Source organism: Chinchilla lanigera, unplaced genomic scaffold (genome assembly GCF_000276665.1).
Source record: "Chinchilla lanigera isolate Chin_1 unplaced genomic scaffold, ChiLan1.0 scaffold00095, whole genome shotgun sequence".
Lineage (NCBI taxonomy): Eukaryota > Metazoa > Chordata > Mammalia > Rodentia > Chinchillidae > Chinchilla > Chinchilla lanigera.
Genome location: NW_004955496.1, coordinates 6,296,518 through 6,308,926, shown reverse-complemented (window position 1 = coordinate 6,308,926; position 12,409 = coordinate 6,296,518). Strand labels below are relative to the sequence as shown.

General features: G+C 41.0%; 1 protein-coding gene across 2 annotated transcripts in view; it reads left to right on the top strand.

Moving 5' to 3' along the window:
• Bank1 (B-cell scaffold protein with ankyrin repeats 1) overlaps positions 1–12,409 on the top strand; it is a 243,578-nt gene that overhangs the window by 202,269 nt on the left and 28,900 nt on the right. For both annotated transcript variants that reach the window (XM_013505420.1, XM_013505421.1), the window contains exon 12: positions 11,909–11,977. In XM_013505420.1, the coding sequence (XP_013360874.1) occupies positions 11,909–11,977 (69 nt within the window). The remainder of the gene's footprint in view (positions 1–11,908; positions 11,978–12,409) is intronic.

Here is a 12,409-nt window from a genome sequence, read left to right as displayed (position 1 = left end):
CAAAGATTGAAAGGATATTTTCAAGTCACAGATGAGTTATAATGGCTCATTTTTTAAAATTTAGAAGCACAATGAAAAAAGTATAAAAATTATGGGTTGGGTTCTGTCTTTTAATTCCTCAATAAAAAAGGATAACACTGACAAACCCTCTAAAGAATGTGAACCCTTCATATACACAGATAACTTTCATAAACCTACAAGAGGGAAGCTGACCTCCTACAGACAGTGTATCGCAAAGACCATTTAAGTGTGCACCACAAATCCACCTAAGAGACCCACAGTCACTCATCCATGCTTACTATTTTTTTAGGAAAAAAATGTTTTTGAAGCAAAATATGCTGAGACATGTTTATAAGAAACTATATACAAAGTTACTTACCAATATATGAAATATTTATTGAATAGTGACTGACGGCTGATAGTGGTGAAGAAACTGTAACAAATTAGGAACTGTAAAAAGTTAATAAATATTTCAGCAAAAACAGAATGTGAGCTGGAACAATTACCTAGATTATGAAGCTTTAAATAGAAACCTTTGGTCTCTAGCACAGCAGTCTCCAGGATATTACTATCTCATTGGCAAAATTGCTAAATGCCAATAAACATTTTGGAAAGGAGAAAAAATAGGTGTTACTGGACATAACCACTCAGTTATAGCCTAGAGACCTCTGAAGAGGCTCATGATCTCCCATGCTATGGTTGTTGGGGAGGTGCCTGGGGTCCACAGCATATGGCTTACTGGGTCACTTCCCATCTTGCCACTGACCATCACATTCTTGTTCTCCAAGATCTCTTTCTTGTTCTCTGCTCTTTTTCACAGCATCTTTTCTCTTCTTAGTGTCTTTTCTCTTCCCTGCACGGGTGTGGGGGCAGGAGGTCTGTTCTCTGATTCAATACATTTGTTATTGTTTTTCTTTATTTTGTTTTGGGTTTTTAAATTTCTTTTTGGGGGGGCTGGGGATTTAGCTCAGCGGCAAAAACGCCTGCCTGGCAAGTGCAAGGTCATGAGTTCGGTTCCTGGCACCGGAGAAAAACCAAAAAAAAAAAAAAAAAATTTCTTTTTTTTTTTATTTCTTTTGTTTACATTTTTATTTTTCTTCTATGCTCCTATTGTCTCCATTGTGATTATTTGTTGTTTATTCTACAACAAACACCACTTCTGTCCAATATGGTTGTCCTTGGTCACGCTTTCTTGCTTAAGACAGAAGCTCCAGGATCCTGAATAGAAATGCCACCTGTTAGAATGTGGGCTTGTTGCAAGGTGACAGGAAGGTGATCAACTCTTCAACTGAGTGATAGCTTAGATAGCTGTGTTCTCCAAAGCTTTTCATTGTTTCAGAATATAATCCTGCTAACTCTGGTCTTCACTTTCATGCCAGCATGCTAAGATTAGAGTGTGGGATGAAGACTGGCATGTTTCTGCATTTAAGGAACAACTGAACTTTTTCCCACTACTTCCAGTCCAGTGTATAACTTCAGCCTTTTGTCCCATTTCCCCCAACTTTTGTTCAGTTTCCATAACGAATAACTTCCAATCTCATTTCACAGGGTTGTAGAAGGAATTTGGGACTATGGCTGCTTTAGACTTTTAGCCAATCCCCATGTTAAGTAAGTAGATCTGAATTATTTTTCCCCCATGCCTATTTATTTATTAATTATACAGCATAAAGATTTATTGAGTACCAATAATAAAGTCTTTCTGTGTATTAATTACATAAATTCTCTATATTGCAATGGTACAAGTTGTCCTATATGTATATGCATGCATCAGAAATTTAAAGACTTAAAAATCTTTTGTTTCTATTTAAAATTTTAAATGTATCCAGGTGTGTAGTGTGGGCCTTCTGTCTAGCACTTGGGAGATGGAGGCAGGAGGCTCATGAGTTCAAAGCCAGCTTGGGCCACACACTTGTCTGAAAAAGACAAAAACTAAAAACATTATAAAATAAGAAAAACAAGAAATTTTAAATGTTACGTTTCTCGCCCACCCATTCTAAGCCTGGCACCCTTCAATATTTATAGGACAGTTTTCTCATTTTGTTAGGCAGTTACTTGGTTTTGATGGTACTTGCTTTGCTTACAGGTGGGAGCCAGTGTTGTTTTGTTTGCTTTTGCAATTAAGTATGTTAGAAAGGTATAGCATTTTCCTCAATTCCCAAATCTATAGCGAAAGCCAGACTATAAATGAAGTCACTGAAACCTTCATCTGTTTTTTTCTTCCTTTCCTCTTTTCCTGGAATGGACTTCCTGCCTCTGTCTTTTATGGTACTGACTGCTGTGCCACACTAGAAAGAGATGGTCCCATCAGCTCATTCTTTCTTGATGTTTTTTGCATGTCATGCAATAAAAGTCTTCACCATATCTTTCCCCCCACCCACCCAACCCAAGGAGCCCAATTAAAGAGAATTACCACCATTCCCCAGAGAGGCACCATTTAAGAGAACACTCATTTGCCCTGATTTTTACCAGAGCACAAAAGCAGTAGCAGAATTTGGCACATCTGTGGTGTAACAAAGCCAAAGGAGCAAGATGTGGAGTAGGTGATGGGAGAAGATTGCAGGATGCAGAATCCCAATTTCCCACTGCAGGAAGCTGAGAAAGTATTGCCAAAATCCTAGCAGATGGAGAGCCAGAGATGGAGATGGAGAGCCAGAGATGGAGAGGGAGAGGGAGAGGGAGAGGGAAAGGGAGAGGGAGAGGGAGAGGGAGAGGGGGAGGGGGGAAGAAGATAGGGAGGGGGAGGAGGAGAGGGGAGAGGGAGAGGGAGAGGGGGAGACGGAGACCATGTTGGCTGTGCAGAAAGACTCTGCTGATATTACTTGAGCATATTACTTCATACAGCACAGACTTGATTTCTGCATAGAAAGTTGGGGATTCTCCTTGTCTATGAAGAGATAAAACTAGCTAATACCCAATACAGTGCCTGCCATGTAGTGTATGTTCAACACATGGAAATTTAAAGCAATTCTGCTTTGTTTTTCTCAGTTTCTGGTCAAAGGATAACTTTGATAAACTAACTGATATAGATAACATATCTCTGTGTTTCTTGGATTCTGGTGGAGTTAGAAAATAAGGAAAATGGATAATGGAGCTGGGGTGGCTGAGGGAAAGAGGACCCTGTCCTCTTCTCTGACAGGTCAAGCTGGCTTCATCAACTCATAATAACAGCTAGCAGGCAGTGTTTATGATGATTTTTAATTCATACAGCAGTCATCCATGGTTGGCACACATAGCCCTTCCTGGAGAAAAGAGAACAGATGCTCCATAAGTTTCAGTGTCTTCCCAAATAAAAAAAACTAAGAAGGGGGAGAGGTGAGCTCCATCTGTTTCCCATGCCTGTGCTTATCCCATCACAAATTTCTGTCTCATAAATTTATTTTTGCACTATTCATATTTACTTCCTCCTTTTAACTCGTAAGATCCATGAAGGAAGAGACCAACTTCATCTGGTTTTGCCATCACTCCATCCTGGTGGCCAAGCTTAGTGCTGAATGCAAGGTAAAGCTATGAATAGTAATGGGATGAATAAATGATAAAAAGTGACAAGATCTGCCTCAGAATGGCTAGCATAAGAGACTTCATTAACATGGGTGATATGAAGCATACATCAGTCTATTAACTCCTAAATTTCTGCTAAAAAACCCCAATGTTCCAAACATTGTTAACTTGAAGGGATGATCCCACAACAAATGGAACAAAACTCATGGTCACCTATAGCTAAGCTTTCTAACTGCAGCCAGAAGGTGCAGTGTGTGAGAGCGAGGCTGTTCTGTCACCACCATCCTTTCATCAGATAGGTCTCTGATTTTTTTTAATCCCACTGTTACATAATCTTACATTAACAACCACAAAGAAAACCAGTTTCTCTTTCAAAGTTTTGGAAGTCTGGCTGTTTTCAGTTATCATATTTTCTCCATATTATATGGAAAAAGATTCTGGTCATTAAAAGTTGAGAGTATAGATGAATTAACATGGATTTACAGTCTTCTTTAGTGACACAATTCTTGATGTAAGACAAATCAAGGAAAGAAAATGCATATTTGGTATGGCATAGATAGACTGGCAGTAAAACTATACCTGTAAATCACACAGAGAGACAAACACCTAATAGGAGAAATTTTTCAATATCAATGGACAGTTTTCCATCTATCCTTCTTCAGTTAATTGAATAAAAATCCTCTGCAGTGTCTGTGTGACTGATCTGGGGTAAAATAAAATTTCCTTTTCAAATTTCAATTGCTGTCAAGTTTCCCTTGGCATTTTGCAGTACAAAGTTGTATATGACCTTTCTGAGAGCTTCTCAACTACTGGGACCCCAAAATGTCAAGTACACCTCAGTTGCTCTCAGAAAATTTACAATTCACCGGTACTTGAAACTGATCACATACAATACAACTGCAATGCAAAATTTAAAAAAAATAAAATAAAATGAAAGACCTTGTAGAAACTCTTGGGAAAATTAATCCACATCATTGTAAATGTGACAGAGCAGAGTGGTCCCTGTCCTCATCAGGAAAGAAATACAGCCAAGTACATTAAAGTAGGTCTTAGACCAAGGGCCTTGGGTGCCACTCCACTGAGTGTCCTTGCCCCAACCATGTGGCTGGACATAATGTCTGTGTCACAGGTGCTCTGGGAACAGAGTGACATATTTACCATTCTGTCCCTGAGCCTCCTGTGCCTGAAGCTGCCTGGGACACTCAAACATTCTCCTTCTATGCTGGAGTACTGGTCCCACTCTGCAAAGGACCTCCTGACCTTTGATGACCCTGTTCTTCAGGGGGACCAAGCTGCTGTGGTGTCACTCCAGTGAATAGCACTGCCCTTGCTGTCATCATAGCAGAGCATCATGTTCCCAGCTCCTGAACATGACCAGAGGCCGACCTTTCTGGCCATCTACCAGGGTGTCCACATGATGATGGTAAGCTCTCCCAGTCTTGCCTTCCAAGGACTCAATTCCTTGCCACTTGGGAAAGCGGAAGAGGCAGAGACTAGCTGTGGTGTGAACTGGCATGGATGGACTGGTACAGTGTGAGAAAAGGAGTGTAAATATGATCAAGCACTTGGATTTTCGTTCAGTAAAAAAGTGAATGTTGGGCTATGCCCCCTTAGTTAAAATGCCCCTAAACTCTCTAATAAACATATCTTTGGTAAGATGTTTAATTGACCTTGAACAGTAGCTCATAACTGGTGGTGATTTGCCCTCCTTGGGACTTTTAGTGACATCTAAGGACATTTTACCTATCATAGCTAGCACACTAGTAGGGATGTGGAGTAAGTGGGGATGAGGGACATCACTAAGCATCCTACAATTTATAGACCAGCCTCCATAACAAAAAATCGTTGGGCCTAAAATGTCAACAATACCACTGCTGAGAAACTCTGACCCTGGTGACTTCCATTTCTAGGCCAAAGTAAACCCTGCAATTCTTTAGAGAATGTTCATTTGGACAGCTATGCATAAGGTGTTAGCTGCTCACATGTGCTCCATGTTTCCTTTATTTTGATGTCTTGAGTTCACAATATTTTCCACCAGAACTTTCAACAGATGCATCTTTTTAACTCGAAGCAAATAGTGATTTGAGACAAATGAGCTGCTGGGTGGAGACCGCCCATTGAGAGGGGTCTCCCTTAGCGGCCAGCAGAGTGGTGCATTTCAACTCATGAGGACTTTGAAGCTGATGGAACTGAATTTGACTTGTGCCTCTGCCACTTAAAGTTGTGTAACTTTGTGCAAGTTACACCATCTCAATAGCCCCCATTCTACGGGGTTTTCATGGGAACTGAAGCTCTTCTGTATGTTCAGTGGCCAGAATGGTGGAGTGAACAAGAGACAAGGTCATTGTGACAGAGCTTTCTAGACAGAGAGGCGAGGCTGCCCTGCCCATCTTCCCAGGCAGGCTCACTTCTCTTCTTCTTCTCACACAGATTTTATGTGCTATCATCTTGCATGATGTTCCTGAAACATCCATCTGGTATTGACAGCCCCAACTTTCTGGAATTTTTGGCCTGTGCTCTATAGGCTGAGTCTTATAAGCAGAACTGCGTACAGCAGTTGTTCAAAGTGAACATAACCAGAGAGTTTATCTTAAATTTGAAGGAGAAAAGCTTAGAGGGCCAAGATTTATCATCCTGTGAAATCCAACCAACTGCACATCACTGTCCCACTGGTACTTCTTGGGAGAGCAACACCTCCTGACACCAAGAAGAGACAAGGCAGAGAAGTGACCTCTGATGAATCCTTCAGAGTTTCTAGAGCCTTCCAGTGGCTTCCTTACAACCCAAACCGTTACTCTTTGAAACAAAAAGATTATTTGGCACTTGACTGGTAAAATCTACCCTCATACTACTACCTAAGGAACAGAAATGGACAGAACAGGAGTCAGGTGATGAACCCAAAGGAAGCCTCAGGAGTTACTCAAGGCCAGCCCACCACTACTGTGCAAACACTCGGTGCTCCACACTTGCTGCCTGCCCAGGGGTGAATAGGGGTTTGACCATGCAGGGGTATTGGGTCATCATATACACAGAAATCCACAAGCAAACTCTTCTTTCCTGATATACCAACTTCCTGGCTAAGAATCATTTCCAGAATAGAAATATTCTGATTTGCATAATAAAGAATAAATATGCAAATAAAAAGTTTATTTTTCTACTCCAGCAACAATTAAGCTACTTAGAAGTAGAGAAGATCATTTATAGTGCGATTTCCTGTTTGGGGAGAGAATGTTTATGGGAACACATCCATCAAACTTAAAGTTCCTACTGCAACTTAGAAGATTACTGTTTCACCCCTGGAAACTAAAACATTTGTTGATGCCACCTTTAAATTAGACTTTCTGTGGTGTTTTTCTTCAGGTAAAGATGTGCTTTCTCCTCTCCCTCTCTTCCAGCTTCAAGAGGTGGCATAGCCCCCTCCGTGACCATATAACCCAGAGTCTCCCAAGAAAAATACCACACAGAAAGCTACTTCCAAGTAGAATACCTCCAGGTCATGTCCTAATGTGACTATCTGTATTTGCACCACCTCAACTGTACCTCCTCAAATAGTGTGGCCTGTGCTTAATAAATTGGTTCAAATCCATAACCTGTGGTGCTGCTAGCACCATGAAATTGTCTCAGTGGGCCAAAGGGCTCCATCTCTCCTAGATGATTTGTAAAGAGTCTGGGTTTCTCTCTGAGCTTCCTACTCATTGTACTGATGACACAGCTGGCAAATCTTCCCTCAGCCTACCGGCTGGACCAAGTTATTTATCTACCTTCCTTTCACTGCATTCTGCCCTTCTGCAATGAGATTTTGCACAGTACAGATTGAGAGGCAAGGTAGGAGAACAGGGCTGCTGGGACCCAGGTATGATAACTTTCCACCTGTGTCCTGTCCCCACAGGTGGCACCTGTGGCCTTTGCACAAAGGGTTCCACTATGGGGACCTTGGTTGTGTCTCTGCTCCTTTCCTCCCTCAGGACTCAGCACAGCACTAGGCTGTGCAGTTAGTGACCTAACAGAAGGTTTTAGCATGAACAAGCACCATTACCTGAGTGCTTAGCATGCAGCAAGATGTTTATATTTTATTCCTTATCAAATCTCCAGCCACATGAACACCCGCTGCTGATGTGCGTTCTCCTCTGATGGCTCACAGCTCACATCTTGGTGAAGGCTGTTGGCCAGTGCAGACTTTTCATCCCTTAGCCAGGGATAAAATAACTCACAGTCAGCATCCTCAGATCTTAGGAGGCAGCAGTGGGTCTTTTGCTTGCAACAGGTGAGACTGAACCTGCGTGCAAAATTCCTTGCAGGACAGACAGAGCAAGAGAGTTCACAGAGCCCCTCTCCTCTCCTCTGCCCTTCCGCCAGCTCTGTTTTGCTGAGCTTTCTAAATATTTAATACCATGCTAATTTCCCCCTTCAATGGCACTTCTGCTCCAGCGAGACGTACAGAAGTCATTCTGCCAATATTTAAAATAAATGAGGGTGTTATTGTATGTAATACATTTGTATTGTTTAGGGTTATTTTAAACTCAAAACTCATATTTCCTTCTAAGTGAACTTCTTCATGTTTAAAGGGAGTAACAAGAGCAAGTAATGAGTTCATGTTCTTCCCAAATTCCAATTCTAGCTAACAAGAAAGCGTAGGATTTCTCGGCCCAGAGTCACCAAGATGACATGTGTTGTAATCGCCCTGAGAGCATTCCCTGAATATTGATAAGGTAAACTGTGGTTGAAAAAATAGCCTCCAAAAACTCAAACACAGGAGCAAGACTGTCCCAATATATTACTAAAATTTGCATTTGTCCATGGTTTAACATTCTTGATTTTCTTTTAGCTGAGCCCCCAGATTACAAATAATCTTTTCCTCAAAACACAGCTTTCTACTCCAATCCATACCCATTTCAGAATCGATTCCAGCACCATTAGACCTGGCTCAACTAGGGAAATAAGGATTTCTCAGAAAGCCAGCTGAGGAAGACTTCAAGATTGTTGCATTGAAGCCCTGGTTTTATTGGCAAGAAAATAAAGATGAGTAAGAGAAAACCCTTTGCCCACATCATCCATGTTGGTCTGAGACAAAACTCTGCCCCCTTTGCAGTGTCCAGCTGGACAGCGTTCAGGATGCATATGGTTTTCATCTACTGTATGTTCAAAACAGATGTCCATTTACTCACAAATTTTCCTTTACAAAAATATGTTTGTTTATAAATCTGAGTGACCCAGAACTCATGTCAGTTCTCACTCTGTCATGGATTTTCCTCTTTTTTTTTTTTTTTTTTTTTTGGTCTTTTTGAGACAGGGTCTCACTATGCAGTTCAAGCTGGCCTTGAGCTCACTTTGTAGCCCAGGCTGGCCTCAAACTTGCAACTATCCTCCTGCCTCAGCCTTCCAAGTGCTGGGAGTACAGGTATGCGCTACCACACCTGGCCTGGATTTTCCTCTTATATTTATCTCTTTTAAGAATGTACAGAATGGTTATACTGTACATAAAGTGCATAAGTCTTTTTAGGACAAAAGTTTTGCTGTCATATGCACTGAAAATGTTTCGGCTAATATTAACTATAAGAAAGAAAGAATTTTATCTCTTTTTTGCCTAAACCTAAGAGAATATGGATCCTCAGTATGCATACACACTCTACCACTTCCTTCAACAAACAAGCCTTTTCCCAGAGTTACTTCATATTTTAAAAATATCTCCTGTTTGTTTTGTTTTGTTTTGTTTTATTATTTTGCTTTATCTTGTTCTGGCTTGGCTTGGCTTGGCTTGTTTTGTTTGTGGTACGGGGGGTGGAACCGGGGTGCTCTACCACTGAGCTACGCTCATAGCCCCTCTTATTTTGAAGCAGAGTCTCACTAAATTTCCCAGCTTATCCTTAAGCTTATGATCATCCTGCCTCATGCCCCAGAGTAGTTGAGATGACAGGTGTGTGGCACCGTGCCCTGTAGACCCAAGACTTCGTAATGTTGAGAAGATACTGTGTTTGGCAATAAGTGACTGATGATGGGGTTTTTGTGAAGAACTGAGCTCCCCAGCATGTGAGAGAAAGGGAACAGGGACCAGCTGCCATGAGAGGCTGAGGAAATGCCAGGGATGCTCAGACAGGCAGGGGGACATCTGCAAGAGGGCTGTGCACTGCTTGCTGTCTTCACAGAAGATCTGTCACCCACACCCATCCTCACCCACTCTTCTCAGACTCCTCATCCCCTCCCAGCCCCACCCAGGCAGCTCCACCCATACTCTGCTGAGAACTTCGAATGAGTGAGAGCGCCCTTGTGACTGCGTGCTCTCATCACTAGGGACAGCTTTTATTGGTTTAACATTCATGGTATTTGACACAGGCTGAAGGTGTCTTGTCCTCAGAAAGTATTCCAGTAAAATAGAGTACAAAGTGACCTATAGAAAATTAACACCCCCCTAGTATCTGGAAAAATAATTCCATTTCCAAACACACTGTACCTTCCAACCTTAAGACTTCCCAGTGACTATGCTTTTGAGTTGAATTGTTTGTCTTTGGATTCCACTTTAATGATGGCAACCAATAGCTCCTTAGCCTTTTAGACATTCTCAGTTATATCTTAATATTGGCAAAAATAAAGCACAGAGTCTGCACGGCATTAAAACTACAAAAGTGGCCTTTACTCAAAACTTAACACTGGCTAACAGAAACGATCAAGAGCTATTTGAAAAGAAAAATTCTTCTAATATCCTGAAATATACTCCCAGGCCATAGATCCTTCAAGAAACTTAATTTTAGGAAGAATGTAAGACACAAAATGTAAGACACAATACAAAAATGTAAGACACAACTGTAAAACACAAAAAATGTAAACATAGAACTTAAAGAAGAAAATCAACTTTCAACCAGAAATATTATTTCACTTGAAAACTTTTCTAAGATCCATTATACTTTAGAAAAACACAAGCCTCTCCTGCAGGGGCAGAGACAACAGCCCTTTCTCTGGAGAGCATCTGTCAAATTAGATGCTTAATAACAATTGATTTGATTTGATTTGATTTGATTTGATTTGATTTGATTTGATTTGATTTGGGGAGCTTTTGAAAATTCAGAAGATGTTTTTGGTGTTGATCCCAGATATGATCTTGATATTAGATTGGTTTCAGTGGCATGAAAAATAAGGTGGAAATTCACGATTGCCCCTGGGACATGTGTCCCCGGTCCCGGTCCCAGTGGCCCAGTGCCATCCAGCCTCAGTTCCCTCACCCAGAATTTCCTACAGAGCTGCTCAAGGAAGGGGACACCATCAGAGCTGAAATGCTCTGAGGCCCCTTTCGACCTTCTGCCTCTGTCTCCTTCTTTCCCCTTAGAGGGGCCAGTCACAGAGAGAGATTAGTTACAGAGAGAGCTAGTTACAAAGACAGACTAATTACAGGGAAGGATTAGTTATAGAGAAGGACTAGTTACTGAGAACTAGTTGCAGAGAAAGGGACGCAGCCATGCTCTGAAGACCCAGCCACCGCCTGCAGCTCAAGGCTTGAAGATCTAAATGGCTTCTCCACTAACAACAGCCCTGGGATCAGAGCAAAATGACCTAGCCTTTTACAGGCAAGTTACTTCCACCTCCCTCGTCTATAAACATCTGAAGTTGGACGTAATCTCCCAGGCCTCTTCCAGTTCCCAAAACCCATAATTCAGACTGCTCATAAAAAATAAATGTAACTCTGGGATGCTCATTTTCCAAAGTAAAGTTGTAAAGGGTCTGGACTTTTTCATTAGCAAATGCCAGAATCTATCCAGAACTTTGTGGGTACTTCATGAATATTAAACAGTCGATTTTATCTTTCATCTGCAAAATGGGGTGAGTAATGCTGACTTGCCTCCCAGAATTTCGTGTGAGAAATAATAAATGAGAACAAAGCACTTTTCAGATAATGAAGTAATTCAAGTAAGCTGCTTTAATAGGTCTGAGGCCTGGATGGATGATGCAAGAATAAAGTGCAGTTTTTATTATTACATCTATGAAATACAACACTCTTTTCATCTGTTTAAGAAGAAACAGTCATTATCCTCGCTTATCACCAAAACATCAGCTGAGTAATTTCTGTGCAAATGGAATTTTTTGTACGATTTTAACATCTATCACTTTTAACAAAATGCGGCTTTTATCTGTACCTGATATCAAAATGGAATCCTAACTTGATTTAACTGGTTTAATGAGGCATTCCATCAGTGTTATACTACTCTGTCCAAAGGAAATGTTTCTCTGAAATGACTGATAAACTGCACAAATGAGAAAATTACAAATGTAATAATCCTCCCACTCAAAAATAATACATTCAGGAATTGTTACTAAGGGAAATGATTTGTTGCGTTCTAGCTTCCTGGAGCAGTTCATGGTATGCTTGCTTTTTTAAAAGGTTTATGTCCAATAAGTAATAGGTTCTATATTTTGTTTACAGTTTTCCAACAGAAGACAGCCAGAAGACAGTCTGACAGTGACAAGTTCCATGGTCTTCCTAAGAAACCAGGTACTGACACCAATTTCCTTTTATTTCATAACCGTTAAGTAAGATTTAAAGAAATCTTGTGAACAATGAAGAAAGCCTCCTGTACAGTTGATTAATTTTACCCTGAAGGTAGTGTCTTGCCCAAATAGAATTTGGCTATAATAAGATCAATGAAAGAAAATTATTTTAATTAACAAAAGCAGGAAATGGCCTTGTCCTCGGCCTTGTGGTACTATTGCTGGTATTATTAGGGCCCCAGGAGGGCCAGTGAGGCAGATATGCTAACATCAGATCCTGTAGACCTAGAGGCCGGGATGGCTGGTAGAGTTGGGTCCCCACAGTACAGTTTTCTGTGCTCTGCTCCAAATGCCAATCAAAGGTTGCACCTGCTCCCCGTAACTCTCTTGCCTTTAGTCCCTGATTCAACATATTCTGACCAATTATTCATAATGA